The following is a 23,013-nucleotide window of genomic DNA, read 5'->3' on the forward strand; positions in this document are numbered from 1 at the left end:
CTTCTCCCTTTCATTCTCGACCCTTTTTTCCCTCTCTGCCTGGTAATCGAGTGAGAGATTCCGCGACTCTGTGACTCCCCCTTATTGTCAGATATCAAACAGGGCGGCTTTGTGGATTACCAGGGGAAGCTGATAATGACATGATAGAGGCGTGATATTTCAAACAAAATTGAGTGTCAATTGCCTGCATCGTCTAGGCAACACAAGTGTCTGCGTTGCAGCAGCCAGGCAGGAAATAAGGCCAATCTATTTCCTTTTGCTTCGTATCAAACGTCTCTCTTCTCCCTCCTTTATAAGACTATAATGGGTTCAGCTCAAAGAGAAGAAGAGGGGGCCTGTCAAGAGGGGCTTCAACAGTTACATCCTTACGCAACACACATACATGCTACTCTGTGCATGCAGGTGCAGTACATGCATACACACACACACACACACACACACACACACACTCTTGCAGACATGAACTTATGCTCCTGAATCTCAAATGCATCAGGAGTCAGAAAGCACAGCCAATGGAGCTTGTAGAGGGAGTGTGCCCCCATTTCACCACCCCGCCCCCCTAACATATACACTGTACATATACACATGCTCTCTCTGCTCTTGTTGCTCACTTTTTACCACCCCCCCCCCCCCCCTCTCATGCTGCTAGTAGTATCACCCATGAATTTAGGGCAGTGGATTGCACAGCAGTCGGTGCAATTAAAAAGTGACACCTAAACCTGGTGGGTAGACTGTCGAGATCCTCTAATGCCTGAGCTGAGGAGCCCCTGCTCTTGGAGCCAGACTAGTGTGGAGTACAGTACTCCCTGTATGTGTGCCACTGTGTGTGTGTGTGTGTGTGTGTGTGTGTGTGTGTGTGTGTGTGTGTGTGTGTGTGTTTTTGGAAAGGGATTCTCCCTCCCACTGGGATGTCATCATCTTCTCATCATTGTGTCTCTGGCTCACGAGTGAGTGTTTCCACCAAACACATTTCCATGATGTGTCGGAGTGAACATGCTCACATTTATCTACATATTACTGACCACGAGAGCCATCAGTCAAATGATGGGAGCTTCGGCCGCTGACTTCCCCCCCTATTGAATAATTAATCGGAGTTTCAATTGCATATAATTGCTTTGACATACATAAGCGGGAATGCACACATGGCTAACAAACAACCATGTGCAGGCACGGTCAAAAGCAGAGTTTGGGGCTAAAAAAGCCCAGCAGCAGGCTGGTGATATAAATAGCCGTTGTTTGTGGAGGGCACTGCTGGCAGAAGCAGCAGTGACACTGTGGAGCAGACCACAGGGACTCTGATGTGCCTGGTGGCCTGAAGCGAGCCCTCAGCCTCTCAGATCAGCTCCACCACTGAATGTCTACAGCTTTGACTGGCCTCCTTCATATGTCACAGCTTTAAACAAGTAAAACAATCTCTGTCTCACAAAAGCCAAATTCAATTCAGCCGACGCTGCTCGACATGCTCCTTGAAATTGAGTCTGTGAACCGTTGTCATGAGCGATTCTCCCCGCGAGGGCTTTAGCGATTACTCCAAAACACAGATGACCCCATTCTTAAATATTTTATTTTTATAGGTTAATATATAAAAAATGAACCTAATCAGAGAAGATACACGCTGTGTGTGTGTGTGTATGTGGAAACTTGCTTCCTCATCTCAAGTGTAATACAGTGTAACAAGCAGATGATGAAGCAGTTATGTCTTCAGGGGGCTACAGGCAGACACCCTCTACCCCCCACCAGGGAAAGGCCTATCCACCAGCCTCCCTCTCTACCGTACATGCTCACGCAGACTCCCAATTGAAACATCATCATCAGTAATGGGGGGAATAAATATTCATAAGGCTGGGAAGAGAGAAACCCTAGATTAGGGTAATATACTCCTCATTGTTCTCCCCCTTCCCTTTCTCCAGCTTTCCCCCCTGTATCTCTGCAGCTTGTTATGCATGTAATAGCATTGGCTAATAGTGGCTAATTCCTCTGATAACTTCATCAAAGTGCATGCATATGTGTGCACGGTTGAGAACGTGTCGGCAGGCCGCACCGTTTATTTCTCACCTCTCCCAAATTGCAAATTACCGGGTTTGATATCTGCGAGATTTTGGGCAACGTTCCAGTTAAGATTGGATTGTTTTTGTGGAGAGGTCCTGTGACTCCCTCACTCACTCCCTCCCCTTTTCTGCTTGGCAACGACTCTACTGATATCTCATCCATAACAGGCCTGAACTGGGGCAGAGCATGGCTTAAACAAACAAAGGGCTATATTGATTTATAGGGTCTTCCATGATGGGCTTATTGGCCTGCACCTCAAAGCCACAGAGGGCACCAGGCCATGAATCACAGCCTCAGCAAACACACACACACAACAGGTAAGAATCATGAAGCATTGTTAAGGATGTGATTACAACTCTTTTCACCCATTCATATCCAGAAACACTCGTGTTCATTGTGTCTTAAAGGAACGGGGTCAGCGGGGGTTATTCTAAAACGTGACACCGCAACAGACAAAGCCAGGGGGAGACGAGGAGGATGTTTATTTACATGCTGTTACTGTATATTCACAGACAGGGATAGAGGGAGTGCAAAGTGTGAAAAAAGGGGGGAGGTAAAGAAAAACAGAGCAAGAGAAAGAGTGAGAGAAGGAGCATGCCTGGACAGAGAGAAAATACCTTGTAGAGGTTCACAGAGTTTAAAGAGCTCAGCCAGAGAAGGAGCTCCTGTCCTCTCTTGTTCGAACACACACACACACACACACATACATAGACACACACAAACACACGTACACACCCTCCAGGCCATTTTGTTACACCTGGTCACCTTTATCCCTTTTAGTCCCCCCCCACCAACCTCTCACCCCTCCCTCCAAAAACATACACCATGCACAAAAACACATACACAACATTCAGTCGTCCAAAACACATCTCCACCAAGACACACATAGCAGCAGCAGCCTGTGGCTAACACACAGCTCCTTTGGCTATCTCCCTCAGCAGATAAAAGTAATTATTCCAAATCTACTCTGTCAGGTTGTCTGATCCTCTGGGGCCTCAGTTAAAATCTCTCTCTCTGAATCACTGCCTCTCCCCCTCGTTCTCTCTCTCTCTCTCTCTCTCAGTCATAAGCCACAAAAAGAATCTGTGCCAACTGACCTCGAGAGTGAAAACATAAACAGAGCGCCTTGCCATAAAAACACATATAGCACCATAGCAGCTGAAGCACATGGCTTTCTTTGCGAAAAACACACCATTCCAAACAACTACCAGACCTGAAGTCAGATTTCTCTTAAAATGCATGACTTCAACACTAATCAAATACACTAAAAAAAAGGGGGGGGCAGCGATCAAACCTGGTGCTCTAAACAACTTTGAAAAATCACAAAAAATGCATTACATCATCTAGCATACAATCCAAAGGACTTATGCACCTATTCAGACGCCTAGTCCCACTGTTGGCACTTGCCGTTGGCACCCATGTTAGGCTTTAGAGCTAAATAGCAGGCCAATATCCCAGGCTTTCCAGCTGCACGCCCTGAAAGCCCATGGAGAAACCATTCGTCCCAATGAGCTCTAAAGGCAAATGGAAGCTCATAAACAGAGACTTGACTGTATAGACTTTGCATTTTATCTTTCAGCAGTTTCCCCTTTTATGAGCCAGGGACCCCTATAACAGGGGGGAGGAAGGGAGGGATGAGCAAGATGGGAGGATGGCAGGGAGAGAGCAAGGATGACAGTAAGGATGTGAAGAAAGAGGGCGATGGCAGAAAAGAGCGGAAGAATAAGAATGAGGTACAGGTTGGGAGAATGAGACGGAGGAGAACTGGGGTCACAAATCTTGCTGCTATTCTAGAACGTGACATCTTCGCTCGTTTGCGGCTGCTCATTAACAAACAATACTGCTGTGAAATTGGTTTAATGACAAAGTAATAAAATTGCTATTCTGCTCACAGATGGCCTCAGGCACAGGGAGATTCTGGCAGACTTACTGTGGCTGCCCGTATGCATTAAGCTGCTTGTTCATGAAAACAGCATCCTTACTACTATCTCTCTCTCACTATCACCAACCTTTTTTTCCTTTTTAACTTCTTTCTCTTCTTGCAAATGAAAAAAATTAACCTACTTTCCTCCTTTCTATTCTCCTTGAATTCTCCCTCTCCCACATTCTCACCCTCTTGCTCTCCCTCCGTGTCTCCCTCTCTCTCTCTCCTCCCTCTCTAGTGTATTCTCTTTCTCGCTCTCTCTCTCCCTCTCCCTCGCTCTGTCTGTCTCCAGTTCTCACCCTGAGTACAGAAATTACCATCTTAAAATAAAAAAAGGAGGCTCGCCCACGCAAAAGCAGCTCGACTTCATTTCAAACGCAGAGCCCTTGTTATTAAACGACCCACCAATAAAACCAAGCCGTTGAGGAATAAAAGAGCCAAAAGGAGCAGAGAAGTACAAAGACCCCCCTCCTCCCATCTCTCTCTCTAATGCTTTCTCTGTAATGCCTCTTTCAGCTCTTTGCCTCTCTATCTTGCCTCGTCTGGCTTCGTTCTCCTCGCATGCCGTCTTTGCTGGGAGAATTCCACAGCCTTGGAGAGTCTTGAGCTTGTAATAGGAAAACAAGTAAAAAAGCATTCATTTTGGTGCATGATCGCCCGGCAGTGCCAGTTTTATTAAAGCACCACCTGTTTTTCATAACTCCACACTCACACAGAGGTGGGCACTGGGCTGCTCAATGGCCACGGTGGGTGTCCATGCCATGCTATGACCCAATGTGCCCCCAGTGCCTGGTAAAGTGGGAGTGGGCCCTGTTAATCACTGGGATCGTTTCCACAGGGCTCATGTAATCGCACAACTGCGCATATACGGCGAGTGCACACATAAACACAGTAGCGCACATTAGCATCAGCTGTTTAAGACTCCCATGGCTTCGCCTGCGAGTACGGCATGTGTGCGCCGCGAACAGAGATCTGGATCTGTAACAACTGCTGAACAAAATGAAAAACAAAATGAAACCTGCTACAACAGGGAGTCTTTCACTCTGCCAATAATGAAAATATGTTTTTTTTCCAAATGTGTTTCTCCCTCCAAAACTGATAAAATGGGATTATTATTACGGCATCAAGAAAGCAGCCAGATCAAATGAACTTAGCGGGCAGGGGGTGTTGGTAGGGGGGCTGGCACTTGGGATCTGACAACAGAGTCAATTCTGCTAATTAACTGCCAATTAGCGGTCCCTAAATGAGAGGGATCATGATGCCTGTGTTGGCAGCGCCCGGATAGTCTCGCTCTCTCATTCAGATGCACATATGCACTCATGCTCGTGCACACACACACACACACACAAGAGAGAGAGAGAGACACACACACACACACATACACGTTCACAAACACACACACAGCCGCAACCTCTCCACACTCCAGCTGTATATTTAGAAAGCCAGGGGCATGAGATGGCCACTGCCGGGAGTCCCTGGTTGCAGCCAAAAAAAGGCCTGACATTTCCATCTGGGTCAAAGTTAGACAGATAACCAGCAACTTCAGTCAACTAGCCCACCAATGTGGCAGAGAGCAAGACACAGACAAGGAATTAGCAGTAGGCAGTGATATAGAGGAGAGTGAGCAGAGGGGGAGAAAAGGACCTCAAAAACCTCTGTGTGAGATTCATAAGACTTAAATACTTATAAAGAGTGTGGAAAAAACAGAGGCAGCTGGGCCAGCTTCATAGCTTTATGTTACATTTGGAAAATATTAGTTATTATTTTGCATTTCATAATGGGCTCGCCCGCCAAACCAGAGGATCATAAAAAATCATAAAAAATCATAAAAGCCAGTATTTCTAAGTGTCTCATTGGACTGAGAGAGAGGGGTGGAAAACGCTTTGCTAAGTGGAGGAACAAATTTGGCTTTGGCTTTTCTCTTTTTTTTTGTTCTCAGACACTACAAACAAATGTGCTTTACTGTTAATAACATTGTGCATGTGAACCTGCTGTACTGCCTCTCTGTACCTCTGCTGGATGGTTTAAACTCTGAGAAGTCTGAAGGGAACCATGGAGGGAGTGAGAGAGGGAAAAAAAGAGGATATGAATGGAAATGGGGAACATGCTGTGAAGAGAGCCACAGAGCAGTCAGCTCAGAGTATGCTGGCTAAAGTAAGTTTATCTGTATGCTGAGCTACAGCTGGATGAAGATCTTAAATAGATGGGCGGAGGTTGTAAAGGCCTGTGAGTGTAATGACTGATGAAGAGTATGCCTCATTTTAACTGTAGCATCTATCCAGTCTTTGTAATCTTCTTTACATAATTCTTTACATCTTCTTTACATATCTTTCACAAGTTTTTTATTCAGCTAGACACCTTGGCACTATTACACTGTTTGCATATCCTTTTATTTTGCTGGTCTCAGACTTATGACTTGCTAAGTCTCTAGATAACACGATTAAGTATCTAAAATCTAAATGTAAATAGTAATATATATGGTGTGATATGACGACTGTCTATTGTTAGTGGAGTTTGTCCTCATGTTGAGAGGGATTCTCAAAAAGAGAGATAAAACAAACACAATCAGTGCACCATGCCCTGCCCCGCATGGCTGGAGAGATTGAGCCTATTTCATCTCCTCTGTGGGCACAGGCCGCTTGGCGCCGTCGTCTGGCGGATATCCTTCCCTTATCATGTGACCTGTGATCCGACAGGGGGCAAAGGTTGGCTGCGATCCGCCCCTGTGTCTTAATAACTCACTCATTGTATTCCTTTCTGCCGCTAATTAGAGCTTCTCTCCTGTGTGTGTGCCTGTGTGTGCCTGTGTGTGTATGTGTCTATGCATGTATTCCCCCCTGGGCTGTAGAGAGGAGGCAGAGAAGTAAAAATAAAGTGTGGCTTAGTGCCCTCTTTATTGTTATTAGTGCTCCAGTGGCACAGCAGTCAGTCATCAGAGATGCCAACAACTGACATATTCGCTCTGTGACTTGCTCTGCCTCTCTGCTCCCTCTCTGTCTGCCATGGAAATGACCAACCGGCTGCCTGTGAGATGAGGGAATAATGAGGGGACGATTTCCTTCCTTTTTTTAGATGCTGCCTCTCTCCGTCATCTGTCATCGGCGTCATCTCTCAGGCCCATGTAACAGCCTCGCGTGCGCACGGCTATATGCGCGTATATGTGAGCGCTTTGCTGCGGTGGTAAATAACGGCAGGATAGTCGGCGTGTGTGTTTATGGCAGTGAGTGAGGGCACATCGTGCTGGGTCTGACGCTGAGACATGAAATGATTCGGTCAGGCCTCATTTAGCCCAGACTGATAGCGGGACACCAGGAGCTGCTGAGGCAGGCAAATACAACCGCTAGATACTGTAAACTGTAAACGCTTTTTTCCAGCGGATAGACACCTGAGTCTGCCGTTTCACCTACTTCGCTATCCCAGAATGCCTTGTGTGACACGGCCCTCACCTTTTCTCGCAATCTTAAACAAATGCAATTACATGTCAGACCACTCCCCGATTCTGTTAACATGACGCCAGTTGTCTCAAATGTAAGCAGAGCAAACATGCTACCTAATGGTCAACTAATGGCGTCCGGACACACTGTACACACATGACATCTCTGTACATACAGAGAGAGCGTACTCTGTCTGCCATTAGTATTAATGTGCATAGCGTGCACATGCACACACCTGTGCACCCAGAGCATACTATTAACAGGATAATCGAGTCCTTCTTCTCATCTGCTCAACACCAGCAAAGTGAGATTGTGGACTTTAACCTTTTCCTTTGTTCCTTATTAACATCAGCAGTTAATGGGGTGTGGGCTACAAACAGGTGAGGCTGCAAGCTAATGCTACAGACTAGAACCAGAGGGAGTGCTTCTCTATTACAAAGAGGCGGAAAGGTTTTCGCAGCAGCTGGAAGTGGTCTGCTATAGGTTTTGTTTTTCTGTGTGTACAGCTGAGCTGCAGGTAAACGTAAAGGGAGGTGTCAGTTGGAGGGTATAGTTTGTGGAGTTGTGATGGGGCAAGAGGGGAGAGAGAGCGAGATGCACTGTCTATTGACTATCACACAGAGCACCCTTGTGCCCTCGCTGGGCTGCGATTGTGCCGGCGGACAAAGCCCTGATTCAGCACATCCTTTCCCCGAGGGAGAGCTCTGGAAACCGAAGACGGCGGCCATCCCCTCCCTTTCCCCCCACTCATCCTCTGCTTCTGTCTCTCCCTCCCTCTGTCTCTATCTCTCCCTCTCTCCCTCGCTTTCTCTCTGGCCAGTAACGTGGCAGCAGCCATGCATCAAAGAGAACTACAGAACAATGCAAGGGGCCAGCCAGGAATTTGAAGTGCTTTTTTTCCCCTTAAACAGGAATTTCATATGGCAGAGTTCTGTCATATCCTGGGTGGACCATCTGAGCGGTCAGAGGAACAAGAAACCAAAGAGTGGAACAAAGAGATATTTTAGTTGTAACTCACTGTCCTGCCTGGGTAAGAATAAACAGGGGAGGGGAAAGAAAACTTCAGCATCTTCTCTATTTCTCCTCTGCCTGCGCCCTCACTGTAAAATAGCCAAGAACGTGGCAGCATCCGTCAGGGGTGGTGACAACACCCAGAATGTACCAGAGATAGGCCGGCACAGCCTAAGCCTCTCTAATGACTTTATTTGTGAAAATTGATTCCTGGTGTGTTTTTGTTAACACAGCTGGTGTAACATTAATACGCAGCTCCGTGTCCACCTATGTGTATGTGCATGCGTGTGTGGAAACGTGGTTCGTGAGGATGTTACCCAGTGCGAGACCTCTTTATAAATGGATCTGCGGGCATTTCACAGCCGGGCTTGGATTTCACAGCCTTTAGGAAGGCAGGGACTCTTCCTATATCTATCTCCGTCTACGTCTATGTCTCTGTCTATTTCTCTCATTCTGCCTCTCTCTTCCTCTCCCTCTCCCTCTCTCTCTCCTCCCAGGTTAGCGGACTATTTCTGCATTAATCACCATGACACAGGCAAGGCAACTCAATTTTCTGCTCCTGTAGGTAAGGTGCGTGGCGTCCCGAAACGGTGGCACGAGGCATGAAACAGGCAAGCGGGGGCTAATCTTTGGTTACTGGTGTAATTGAAATGCTATCCACACTGTAGGGTGCATTAAAGTCTGATAACAGCGGTTCCTGTGGCCAATTTAAGTAGCTTGACTTCCCTTGGCTAGAAGGGAAGAAAGCAAAGGGTGAGAGAGAGAGAGAGAGAGAGAAAGAGTATGTCAGGATGGAGGGGAGGGAGACGAAGGGTGGGGGGGAGGGGGGCTGATAGATAAGGCCGACAAACCAGGCTAATTCTCCAGGCATGTTTCTCATTGTGATCCAGGAAAAATGAGAAAAAAATGAATCACGGAACCAAAAAATCAATTGACCCTCGGGTGGCTTGTCAGGCTGTGAGTCTGATAAACCTAAAAGCTTCGTTAATGTCGGCCTGCCTGTACCCAACAGATAGAGCACTTTGTAAATGAACCCGCTTTGATAAATATATTAAGGAAAGCTGTGAATAAAAGGCACAGACTTGTCATTTGTAAATAGAACCCCCGCTACATGGAATTAGAATGATAAAATGGGGTTCCATATAATTAAGTTTGTGTAAGACCTGAAATCCGTGCAAATACCTTCCCGGAATTTTGAAAGGAAGCTGTCAGTTCAATTAATCTGAACATCACCCTGAGAATGTACAGAACAAAATTAAGCTGCAGATAAAACCTGGGCTAGTATTTTGATAAGTAATTCCTGTATCATTTCTTTGCTTCTGTGATCATTTTATTTAATCCACCACCCCCAGTTATGTGCTAAGCCATCTACAAAGGCCCTGCTGGCCAGGCCACCAAAACCTTAATCCACCATATAGCTGGTGTAAAAAAACGGGGAGGGGGTGGAAGGCAGTTTTTGCCTTTTGTGGGGGCACCAGTGGCGGAGCTAGGTATGGTTTTTTGGATGAAGGGGTGGGGTTGGTGTGGGGGCTGTAGGGGTAGCTTATGATCTCTGCCTTTCTCCCTTAAATATATCCCACTGAATACGTGTGTATCAAACCACAAAGACCACTGACTTAGCCGCGGAACACTTTGCCGATAACACTGGAACATCCTGGTAGCTTAAACATAATAATGTCACAAAGGTTGTCTTGTGTGTACGTCGACGTGCGCACCTCTGTGTGTGTCTATATGCAACGGGGCGGGCTGTACATAAACGGTTTTCACACTTTAGTAGTATTATCCGCCTTGGCTGGTGGGGAGAGGGAGGCGAAGGCTTTTGAAAATAAAAGGCAGAGCGATGCTGGTGGTGGAGATAGGACGAGCGGAAATCTTGACTCACCAGTTGTTTACTTGTAAGATGGTGAGGCCTGTGTCTTGGGCTAGCTGCTTCTTCTGCTCTTCAGAGGGGTATGGGTGCTGCAGGAGCAAACAGAGAGAAACACACACACATGAGCCTCTGACACATACACATTACTGTAAATATTCACGCATGTAAGCACTCGTTAAGAGAAATACTGCAGAGGTGACACATGAGTCAAGTTCCTAACTGTTGTCCTATTAATGTATGCATTCAGTACTTGTGATTGTTGTATTGTGTAACCCAAGACTGCACCTTCTTGTGACCTCCACCCAACCCTGCCCCTCCTTTGCACAGTATAGGCATACAGAACATACATGTGTACACCCACACACACACACACACACACACACACAAGCATGCACAAGAACACACGTACACACGATTTAGTGCGAAACCTGTCAGAGCTGGCCAAACAAGTTTGTCAAACTGTCAACCGTGATAACCCCCTTCTCGATCCCCACCGCGCCTACACACAAATAACGTATGGTAAGTGAGCACATTGAACACCTTGCACGTTACAAAATAAAAATAAAAAAAACACTTACGAGAACACACACACGCTGACACACACAAGACTTTTCAACAGGCCTAACAGATACTGTGGTGTCTGAGAATCCTTTTATAATACCAGGCAACAGAATGAGTGGGTGCAGATTTGCAGTGAATACATTTATCTTTCCTTGAATGTCTGGCATGTATCCTGGTGGTGGCTCTTTCATAGAGAGCAGCTGAATACAGACTAATGCTACAAGAACAGAATGCTGTGAAATCTCCTCCACAGCCTCGCCAGGATTTTTACCTGAAAATGTAATTCTGCGACCAGGGCTGCAATGATACTATTTGTGTCAGGTCCAATCTAGACAACACGAGCTGATATAAATGGCAGACCTTGGGCTGCCTTGCTCCCCCTGGGCCTGCTATGAAGCATGACAAAACAACAGTGATCGCTGGTGACAGATGTCTTTAAGGGCCAGATTAGGAGTCGGGGCGCACGCAAACAAAACAAATGAGACACTATGTGTTTCATTCAGCCGCTGTAGACAGAGAGCACACGCATGCACGCAGAGTTACAACATGCACACAAGCATGTGCCAAAAGAGATGCATGCGGACCCATACAAATGCTCACAAATCTGACACCTGCAAATCATCACACAAACATTCCTTTCTAAAAGGTGACACTTGAATCCTCCTATTTTCAGGTGCTTTCAAGCTCCATTAACGCACATTCTTCCCCTTTAAGGAAAATACCCTTGGCCTCAAGACGTATTCCCTTTTTTCCCCGCCTCCTTTCCTCCTCCGTACTAATTGAGAAAGCAAATTTCATAGAGCTGGTAATGTGCGCCTGGCTTGTGTTAATTGAATTCAATTTTAACTTGAAATGATAACAGTTGCTCAAGAACTATTTTCTCATTTACTGCTGAAATAATTGATGTAAGTGAGGTTTCATATCAGCAGAGAGGAGGATTCCTCCTTTCAGGTAGTACTGCTGTCTAAATGTAGTCTATTTTAATTAAAAGAGAGATGGGAAAAAAAATGGTTTGAGGAATGTGCTCAATTAATAACAAACAAGGCTGAGATTGGACAAATAATGAGCCCCGGCTGCAGAGAGGGATTAATCTGATTTGTACTTGTGTACGCAGTCCCTTTTAATATGCTAAAATCATTAACAAAGGAAAGATGATAATGCTTGTATAGAAATACATTTTTTGATTGCCAGGTGCTGACATTTCCTTGGCTCGCGGAGACAGAGCAATTTCTGTGAGTTACTGTGTATGTGTCTGCATGCGTGCACGTATGAATGTGTGTGTGTTGCACAACAAATAGTGCAAAGGAGAGACATGTATGCAGTATATGTACATGCCCGCGTACATGTGTGCCTGTGTATGTCGTCTCTGGACCACAACATGTAATCGGAGTTCAACCTCTTTTCACCCTCCCCCCTTACACTCCTGGGCTTCCTTGGGGTTTTCACATCAGCTATGACCTCGGTCATGATCAAAACATGCTCGCGAATACACACAAACTCCCTCCCACTCTTTCTTTTTTCCAATGGGCACACACACACACACACACACACACAACAGAAACATATACACACATTCACACGCGCATGCACAAATAGAGAAGTAGCTAAAGATAATGTGGTATGGAGGTGTGGGGAGAGGAGCAGTCTAGATTGGAAATGGGAGTGGGTCATTTACATTGTATTAAGGCTTCCTCAGCGTCTCAGGCCCAGACCCGGTCATCAATCGCCTGCTGTCAGCCAGAGCGCGCGAGCTCTAGCCCGGTGATAAATACACCGGCCAGCGGCGTAGCTCGTCCAGCAGCCACCACGTAATGAATGGTTTGAACAAACAAGAAAGATGTCTCATCAAGGAGAGTGGGGACGTTAAAGCCCCTCTCGCACACAAAACCCCTGAGTAAGGAGATTTAGTCCGACCACATAGACACGACACTAGGAAAAAAAAAAAAAAAACAACCTATTTAGTTCTGCTCATACCCCTCTCAGCCCTCACTCATTCCCCCGCTCCTTGCCTCATTGTGTCAGACTAGATCACCCCTTGCAACCCTCTACTTGCATGCATTTGCACATCAGCTCAACCAAGCACGCACACAGAGGAGCAAAGTTAGAAATAAACACATCGACTATGCTAGGATATAACCTTTCCTCATCCTCTGTTCATCTGTCCTCAGCTCCTTCTCTTGCCTTTCTCGCTGATCCCCCTCCCAAACACACACACACACAGGCACACATGTACCCTTTATGGCTGCAACTGCAGGCCACCCACACTTTACGTTGTGGCAGCTTTCCTTAAAGCGTGGCGCTCTGAAATCTCAGCTACAGAAAATGGTGTGTGGTGGCAATGGCAACACACACACACACACACACACACACAATCACACATGGGCATGAGAAGTAGGTGGGCCTAGTGGTTACAAGGCTGCAGCAGCCGTGAAATTGGAGAACAGCTCTTTAGACCTTTGAGTAACCTCTTAATGTTAATTGCCTCAATAAAAAAAATATGTTAGTAAATCACTCAATGAAAAGAAATAAATCTGATATAAAAAGAGTCAACGTGAGATGAGCTGGTGTAGAAAATATTAAACACAGAGATCTAAATCTGCTCTAATGTGTTTCTTCCTAAAGATGTCCTTCTGTGCCCTCAGGAGACAGCACGACATGGTTTATTTAATTGATGAAACACAAACACAGAGCCAGATCAAAGATGGTATTGATAATCTTCTCCACTGGCTTTGGATCCGCTCAATATGTTCAGTTACAAACACCAAGGCCAATATCATTAAAAGAGGATTGACCGCAAAACGTAAAACAGCCAGTCTATAAATAATTAGAGCCAGAAATGAGCAGCTTCAGGTTGTTGTGTGAGCCGCGCCAGTCACCAATCGAAACAGCTCTGTTAATTACGCTAAAGCCTGTTAATGGCACGGGCGCGTGTGCTCTCCTGATGCACACATGTTGCCCAACTCAAAAACGGAAAAAGCCGCAGCCAAACATCAACACAGACGCATAAACACAAACACAGGCGCATATGCAGGTGGATCACATTCTGCCAGTCATTGAGAATTGAGCTTGTGTGTGTGTGTGTGTGTGTGTGTGTGTGTGTGTGTGTGTGTGTGTGTAACCCACTGCTGGCTAAATTACAGGGTGTGATGTGCTCTGTGCTCTCTGATAGTGCTGGATGTAATGGCCCCTGTGGTTGCTGAACATTACAAGCTGAGGTAGCTTCATCATCTGCTGCGTACGGTCCTTAAACCCCCCCTGAGCCCAGCTTGGCGTTTCACCATATACACAATAACCACCACCATCGACTCCACTGCCGGCCGGGCCACTCTTACTTCACACCACCACACCTTTCGCCCACATCGACCCCCGTGTCTACTCCTTCAACATCCAGCTCACTATATATCAGTTTCCTACTCTCCTGACACCTATTTGCTGCCGTCGTCAAATCCCACAGCCTGATCATTATCCCGGCTGTTCCATTCAACCCCCAGCCTCCCCCCCACCACACACTCTGCCCCTTCCCCTTGCCCCCTCCACCCACCAATGAACCTGCAGCCCCTTGCCTGAACCGCTGGTGGACCCCATTGATGAATGACATCATCAGTGTGTGACATGAGTTATGGAGTCAGGTCACAAGGTTGCAGTGGCTTGCAAACCCATTCCATGCTAATGACTCCCAGGAAATCACAGGCCATTGGCTGTTTACCCCCGGTGCCATGGCGACACAAAGGACTTTCTGATGATGATTGGTGTGATGCAGCTCCAGCTATTTTATGTCTTGACTTGGCTAAGATTTTTTTTAGCTATACTCCTGAAACGGTAAAAAAGTGTTTATTCATTTTTAAGCACTGCACTTAATGAAAGTGTCAATGGCTAAACACAGAAGTAATTCTATACAATTATTTTTTCATGGTAAGGCTTTCATGTGTTGACAGCGTTTGACGGGCTTTATTGTGACTTTGTGTCTAGTTTTACAGTAATATTGTATCCCAGTGTTTCCTTTCATATATGCCTTCCTCACATTGATTGGAATCTTATTTGTTTTTAATCAAAGTGACTGGAGGGTGATGATAATATTCACTGTCAGAAATAAACGCAATCAAATATAGGAATGACATTTTAATATGGATACTGCGTTGAGCTGGGGGTAAGATTGGCACATTTTAAATATCAAGTTGCCGTCGTTATTAACGTTGCAATTGGCTTCTTTGACAAATGACAATGAGATTGAATGCATATCGGCATTACTGGGAGATCAAACGGATATGACAAATAAATCCAGATGGAGTTTTTTTTGAATCCATCATGAGTGTTTACTATGCACAGAGCAATATTGGGCTTTTTGGCTGCAGTTTTCTGACAGATTTTGTGATTTAAATGGAAACAGTTAATTACTTGTCTCTGCAAACATCAAATGTATTGACAATTGACATAAAAATAAGAGCTTCATATTTCTATGAGAATGACATAATCAAATGATCATATCCATCACTCCAAATGGCAAATAATTACTTGTATCAAATTATGATGAAGACTTTGAACAGTGTGTATAAATGCTGTTCTGTTTCCATTACTCTCTTCATATCAATCTCAATTTCTATGATGAACTTTATCTCTATCTTCAGTGCTTTCTCTTTCTTTCCATCCCTGCCTCTCTCTTTCTCTCTTTCTCTCTCTCTCCTCCCTCTCTTTGTGTGTTTTTGGGCGTGTGGAGGTGGGACACAGCGCAGAGAGTTTTTTGAGTGTTTGTTTTATTTTACTGGGAACTACACTGCTTCCTGAGAACAGGCTGGAAACAGGCAAGAATGCCACATGACTCAATGACTCAACCCTGCTGCTCTGCCTTTCTCTCTCCCTCTCTCTCTCTCTCTGAAAAGCGCACACGCACACACATGTAGCCAACTTATAAACAGAACTCACATGATGCCAACCTACAAACCGCACGCACTGCATGCCAACCTCTGATAACAGCAAATGAAAGTACATCCATATCTACACCTCACACGATCTGCATTCAGGACATACCACTACTCTCTCACTCCAGACTCTAGAGCTTCAATAAGGGCTCTCAGCGGACTGCCCTCTGACAGTAAAACAGTGATGATTGCAAATACAAGGCGGACTGGCTAGGCCCACGGCATCTATTATAGAGCAAAAAGGGCCCCCAGTCTGTCTGTCTGCCTCTCTGACTGGCTGGCTGGCTGGCTGGCTGGTTGGTTGGCAGTGCATCAGTACTACTACTGCTGTTGCTGCCACGGCCCCCCCACAACAATCGTTGGCTGGGCTCCTGAAGCCAGCTCCTGGACCCCAGCCAGCAGCCTGTTTGCTCTACACCATTAATTTATGTTCATTGGAGATGGTGCAAGGTTGTAGAGAAGCTCTACGGCATAACTGCCCCGCTCGCCTGCCAAGCTACAGTAACAGTAAAGCGGGTGAGGAGGGGGAGTCGGAGGGAGGGAGGGAGGGAGGAATGAACGGAAGGTGAGGGTGAGGAAGGAGCCCTGGAGGATGTGCGAGATATAGGCATCTGATTGTACCGAGCTCCATGAGGCTAAATAGCAATCACTCCCACACAATCCCAATGCACCTCCAGACTCAGAAGATCGACCAACGGATGGAGCGAGATGTTTGAGGGGAACATTTTCCAAATGATATCATGCATAATGAAATGGCGATGAAACGAATATAACTTTCATCCAATCGGCTCAAGACTCCCAAACAACGATCGACTGAGCTCAACCCGTAGATCTATTCATGTTTGTTAACAGTTGTGTGTGTCCGTGTGTTGTGTTGTGTTGTGTTGTGTTGTGTTGTGTTGTGAACCTGGTCTTATTTGTGGCCTGCAGCCATAGAGATGTGTCTATTTAATCGTCAGATCGAGTTCATGGCTTCTTATTCCACCACACGGCAACCCCTCTACTTTCAGGAGGAGGAATACGATCCCTCCATCCTTACAGCGGGGGCCTGGTCTCCTCTCTCTCTCTCTCTCTCACGTTTCTGTCGATCTCTCCTTCTCCCGCCATACACCACGGGCCCCAGCAGCTATCCTTTTCCTTGCTACACGCTAACCCGTCTGGCCTCGTCTCATATCCTCTCCACTCCACCTCTTCTCGTCTCCTCTCCTCTCATCTCGTCGCGTCCCCCTCTTTCAAAGTTTCCGCTCAAGCTTTAAGCCAGGTCCTGGAGGGCAGGAATTTGGCCTGGTTTTTCAGACCAGTCTTTTGGCTTTGTTGTGGTAACTGCCTGCTCAGGGGCACCCAGCTCTGTTCTGCTCTGCTCTCCAGCTCGCCTGATGTCAACACACAGCCACGCTCGCTACTTGCTCTCAAGAAATCTTTAAAACATCTTGTAGCAATGACTACAGCTGAGCCAAAGGACCATCCTCCTACAAAGGCTTTTGTTCCTATTAAATTTCAATAAGCTTGAACTTTCAAGTCTTTGGTAGATTTTTTTTTATATATAATTCTCTAAAAATGAATCTCCTGCTCTTTTATCCTCTATGATGTTGCTTGCTGGGAGTGTGAGGTAATTGGTGTCTTGCCTTTGCGAGGGACTTTTAGGGCTTCTAAGCAGATCATTAGAGGCCTGGTGGGCTTGTCAACGCACAAGACCCACCCACTTTGCCTGCACGAACAACCTCATATTAACACCAGTTATCACTGTTGCCAGTCATAATGTCACTGAAAGCACGAGCCACAGGTAAAGTGTAGTGAATAGACTAAGCCTCTGAATAAACAGCAGCGCTGGTTTAATGACTTTTGTACACACTGTAAAAAAGCAATGCTTTTCTCAACCGACGAACTGAGACACCTGGCCTCTAACAAGAGCGGAAAACAGATTTCCACCAAAACATTTTACACAGATACACACATACATTTTTAATAGATTTTTCAGTTCCTATTATTTCCAATAGGAGAAAAAAAAATATAATTTCTTTCTCTGTGATTCCAACATTTTTTGGCCAAAATAAATTGGGGAATTCAGTGTGGCCTCGTAAATGCTGAAATAATTATATCTGCATCAAATAGGTTTCAGTTATTAGTCACCGCTGAGGTATAGTGAAGCTTACAAGCCACTGTGAAGAAATGCTGGGAAAGCACAAGGGACCAATGAGAGGACAGTAAAGCACTCACACACAGCCTAGAGCCTGTTGATAAAGTCTGTTGGGAAAAGGACTTAATATTAACATACAGGGTCTCTTTAAGTTTATCCTCCTTCTCCATTGTGTTCTTTAGACTTTGTTTAACTTCCTAAGTCAAAGTAAAGTGGGGCTGATCTTCAATTGAAATAGTAACAGATTAATTTGTGGAGAGATGGACAGACTGAGCGAGAGAAAAAGGGGGTTTGTTCCCTCTTCAAATAGAAGCTTCTGAGAGTTTCCACTTGACGGTTCTCCCTTTCATTGTGCATTAACTTAATGAGCATAAGTATTCAAATACACAACCAAGACCTCTTTTAACACTCTCCCTCTCTCTCTCTCTCTCTTTAGTCTCTCCCTCTGTCTCTTTAAGACTCCACATTCTCCAGAGAAAGGCCAGTGCGTTGTAATAGCGAGCCTGAGGACACAACAACAAGAGCACAACCACTTACAGAGGACAAACAAGAAACCCCTGGGGCCAGCGATGGAATGTCAAGGCAATTTGGAAGATATCATAGGACATTTGTAATGTCAATTTTTGTTTTCAGGTCAAAAATCAAAGGCAAACATGGTTGGTAACATTTGTCCATTACAGTGCAGGCAGGAAGACCCCCCTCCCCTCCTCCTCCAGCAAAAAACAGCTGCAGGGGACACTTCCTGTTTGCTAATGATGCTAAATGTGTTTAAGTCAACCATGTCAAATTTTCTCTCCCTCTGAATGGACAGCTGGGGTGGAAGGAAAGATTTTCTCTCCTCTCCTGCACCGTCTCCCCTTTTCTCTACCCTCTGCCAGCCAGAGACGCTCTTAGGCCCGTGACAGACAGACACTTCAGATCATGTCCCTGTCAGTGAGACAGAGTAGCATAGCTGATGGTTACCATAGGTGCATTCATCTGAGATCACAAGCACTTCCATGGAACAAAGCCAACCAAGCCCTGATCAGTCACCACCCCGTCCCTACCTGTTGTGTCTGTTCTCTCTTAGCGAAATACCGTTTTTGCCTCTCAGATATGCACATCTTCTGAGCTCTCCTTTCATCTAGGGGTGTATGAGTCAAGGAGATATCTCCTGTCATTGCTCAACACCCAGGGGCGGCTGGCTGCATGCGACTGTGTGGACTGACAAATGCCCTCAGGATCTTTCACTTTCTTAATGTTCCTCAAAGGAGAGACGACATGTGATGGGAGTTAAAATGCCTTTAGGAGGTGCCGCCAAAAAGAGAAGAGAAGAGAAGAGAAGAGAAGAGAAGAGAAGAGAAGAGAAGAGAAGAGAAGAGAAGAGAAGAGAAGAGAAGAGAAGAGAAGAGAAGAGAAGGCATATAGCTTTCAAACCTGGTTAATAGCAGCCTATCTTTAAGTGCATTCTTCCATCCTCTCCCTCTCTCTCCTTGTAGTGCTCTTAGGCTCAATCCTGCCCGGGGGCCGAGGTGACCTTTGACCTGGCTGGCCTGCCTAGCTACAGCCCTCTCGTTTGTTAGGGGCTTTATCCACTGACAAAGCAGGCAGGAAGTTGGCAGCCACCCAGCAGCCCCATGGGAGGATGACCATCAGCTAGCTCAGCTTACCGCTTATTACAGGATGGTGGGGAGCATGTGTGTTTGTGTGTGTGTGTGTGAGTGTGTGAGTGTGTCTGTCTGTGCGCTGGCGTGTGTTTGTGTCCTTGTGCTTGCATATACTGTATGTCTGCATGTGTTTGCGCACACACTCGTGCATGTGCAACTGCGGGCGTGTTTGGCTGCGTGTGGAAGAACGACAAAATCAGAAATGTGGCTGACCTTTTTTTTTTTTTTTCCTTTTTTTTTTTTATGCCGACAATTTTTTACTATGCTAGTTAATGACACGCAAAAGAATAAGCCTGGAAGCTACGAACGTCCCTGTCTCCAAGCTAACCCGATCAGCTACGCATGTTAGCAACAATCAGGCAACCTTCCAGCCGCTGGACTCAGGGGACCCCAGCACACTTCACTCTCTCTCTCTCTCTTTCTCTCTCTCCACTTTTTCTCCTCCTCCTCCTCCTCTCTGCAGCCTGCTCATCAGAGCGCTCAGAACAGCTCACTAAAACATTATATCATAAGACACTCCAGTTTCACTCTCGCCACTCCATAAAAGTCAGGTAATTCATACTTCATTTATATACCTTCCCATTAATAAAGCTGATGAACTTTTACTCCTTAAATCTAATGGGCCATTTTGCCGTGACTGCCAGCTCTTGCCGTTTTCTCGGTGTCTCTCCGTCAGCCTCTCCTCTTCCTTCCACTCTTCCACCAGCGCTTTGGAGAAAGCTAATACACACTCAGCCAGCCACCGCTCACGTACAACGGTTTTATGGGTGAGGAGATAAAAAGAAGGATTTGGAGATTTTTGAGGCTTTTGAGTGACCTCTGCCACCGACATGCAGTGACACGTACCGTATGGTGGATTTGTTGTAGCTTTTGGTGGTTCTCTCTCTCTCTCTCTCTCCATCTATCTCTCTCACTCTCCCTTCTTCTGTCTGTTTTTTGCCGTTTCCCTCTACCTCTCTCTATCTGGGTGCAACGCAAGGTCACTGACCTCCGGGCCTAAAGCAAGGCATGATGGCTCCCCGGCTCGGAGGCTGTTGACAAGCATCTGTGTTCTTTTCAACAACTCGTTGAACCACCCCCCTACCCCTTCCCTTCTCAGGAATGTAACACAACCGCTCACTGAGGTAACCCAAGCCCCTCCCCTCTCCCATCCTTCATTTACAGAAAGAGAAAGAGACAGAAAGAGAAAGAGAGCGAGAAGCAAGACCAACTGGGGGTGTTCGGCAGCTGTCCCCCCCATCTCCCCCGTCTAACTCTTGCTCCCTCTCCATTTCTCTTCCTCTCTCTTTTTTTTATTTTTTATATTTGCTCCTAGCCCACTGCCTTCGGAATAATTAATGATGCAATTGAGCCAAGGAGAGGACTCTGACCAGCAGGGGCCGTTCCTGAATGCCTGGGTAGCCGTTTTATAGTGGACAGGAAATAGAAAGAGAGAAAGACACTGGGAGACAGATAGGCAGGGGAAGAGAAAGAAATAAAACAGTCACAGCGAGAGAAAGAGATTGTTAAGCGTCTCTTCTCCAACAAGCCTTAACCCAGTCTCTCCCTGTGTTTTCGTCCCCTCAAGTCTAATCCTCCATCCCCATCCCCCTCTCCTCTCCTCCATCCTGATGGCGGGATTGGGGGGCCTGACCTGTCTGGTGATTGATGGTAATGTCTCAGGAAGTCATTTTCCCTGACAGCACCCCGCCGCCTTTCACCAAGCCTGGTGCAGAGGTGAGCCCATCACACGGACGCTTTTAACTCTTTGCTCACCCACTGCCCAGGTCTCTCCGGCCCATCTACTTCACGCACCCTCGTCCCCCGCGCCACCACCCTCTCATTCCATGTTGCGGAGCACCCTACTTCAACAGAAAGTTGCCGACAATAAAAAAAAAAAAGCAAAAATTAAAAAGTTTGCAGAACGGTATCTTCACCAAAAAAAAAGGGAGAAAAAAAACACAGGCCATCTTGAAGTGGATCTGCCAAGTGGCCCCTAATTCAGGTTGCTGGGGATGGATCCCCACGACTCCATTACTGTCAGCGCTTACCACCTCCATTATGGCAATTAGGACGTGGTTCCAACACTAGGAATGCTTTGCTATGCTGCGGAATTGCTAACATCTGCCACGTCTCCGCTCCATGTGTCAGAGTAGAGTTGTCTTTTCTTAAACACACATCTTTTTTACAGTCACACTCTCTCCTCCTTTTTTCCCCCTCCTGTTTCTTTAACACTGCTCTCAACATTTATTTTCTTAATTCGACTCAAACTGTGCCTTAAAGAGATCCCTCTCTGTTTGAGTCCAAATAACCTAAAATGATCCGTGAAGAGCCTCGCGGTTCCCGTTTTCAATAGGCTTCATTAGTTTTTAATATCTAGCCAAGGAAAGGAGGAGAAAATGGCATGGAGATAATCAATGGAAAGGGGCTGGTAGCCTATTAATCTCCCCCAAAGGATTGTGGGTTAATACACGCTCTTGCATAGGCAAACATGGCTGTGTGGTGAACACATCTGTCTGCCTGGATGGGCTACTTAATGAAACAGCCAGCATTTGGCTGCTGAGATGGATGTCGTTCCCCCGGTGAAAAATGAGTCCTCTCTCCCACTACGCTGAGGCAGAGCCACACATGATAGGGCTCCACTTAATTCACTGGGGACCCGACTATGTCCCTGTGTGAGAGCAACTTAAACAATGAGGGTGCCGAGCAGGACAGGCAACGCATGGCCACTAGAGCAAGTCTTCATGGAGATCATATCAGGGAATCCTAATGTGAACAAGAGTCTGACTGATCCGGGAATGAGAGAAGGCGGAGAAAGACTAGAAGACGAGTAGTACAGTAGACAGATAAAGAAGAACAAGGGAGGAGAGAGATGGAGGCTGAGCCACCTGGGGTAGATAAGCAGGCTCAATGTGTCTGAATGACAGTGTTTGTGTGTGAAAATGTGTGTATACCAGATTGTAAGTGTGTGTGCATACATGTACAGGCAGTCCTGTCTATCTGCTAGTGCATGTGCGCATGCTTAACGCACGTGTGTGTTTGTGCGTGTGTGTGTGTGTGTATTCTGACAGTGTCGGAGGTGACCCCTGGTCAGGGAGTCCTGTAACAGGAGCTCACCTCCGGTTCTGCGAGCTCTCCTCTCAGTGTGCTAAACAGCCACCTGAAGACAGGATTAGCCATTGTGACCTGGCCCCAGAGGTAACCGAGATACACCTCCGGGGGCAGACATGAAACACACACTGTCACATGTTGCAGAGACACAGCCAGGTGGGGAGAGACAAGCACAGAGGAAACAGGGGTTAAAAAGAAAAAGAAAACAAAAAAAAAACAGACAGACAGAAAAACAAAAAGCTGTAAAATGGAGACAGGATGAGACAGGTGGTGGTGGGGATTGTAAGTGCAAACAGGACACCTATAAGAGGATGAATGCAAGTAGGATACAGTATAATGTCGAGCAAGCAAGGTGAAGGTGTTTGCTGTTTAGTG

At 46.2% G+C, this 23,013-nt stretch overlaps 1 protein-coding gene across 6 annotated transcripts in view; it reads right to left on the bottom strand.

The window, feature by feature from the left end:
* meis2a (Meis homeobox 2a) overlaps positions 1 to 23,013 on the bottom strand; it is a 79,809-nt gene that overhangs the window by 13,883 nt on the left and 42,913 nt on the right. For all 6 annotated transcript variants that reach the window (XM_085766608.1, XM_085766610.1, XM_085766611.1 and 3 more), the window contains exon 9: positions 10,301 to 10,377. In XM_085766608.1, coding sequence (XP_085622734.1) covers positions 10,301 to 10,377 — 77 coding nt within the window. The remainder of the gene's footprint in view (positions 1 to 10,300; positions 10,378 to 23,013) is intronic.

This window comes from Trachurus japonicus, chromosome 22, assembly GCF_045865225.1.
Source record: "Trachurus japonicus isolate A0001 chromosome 22, Traja_1.0".
In the NCBI taxonomy this organism is placed as follows: domain Eukaryota; kingdom Metazoa; phylum Chordata; class Actinopteri; order Carangiformes; family Carangidae; genus Trachurus; species Trachurus japonicus.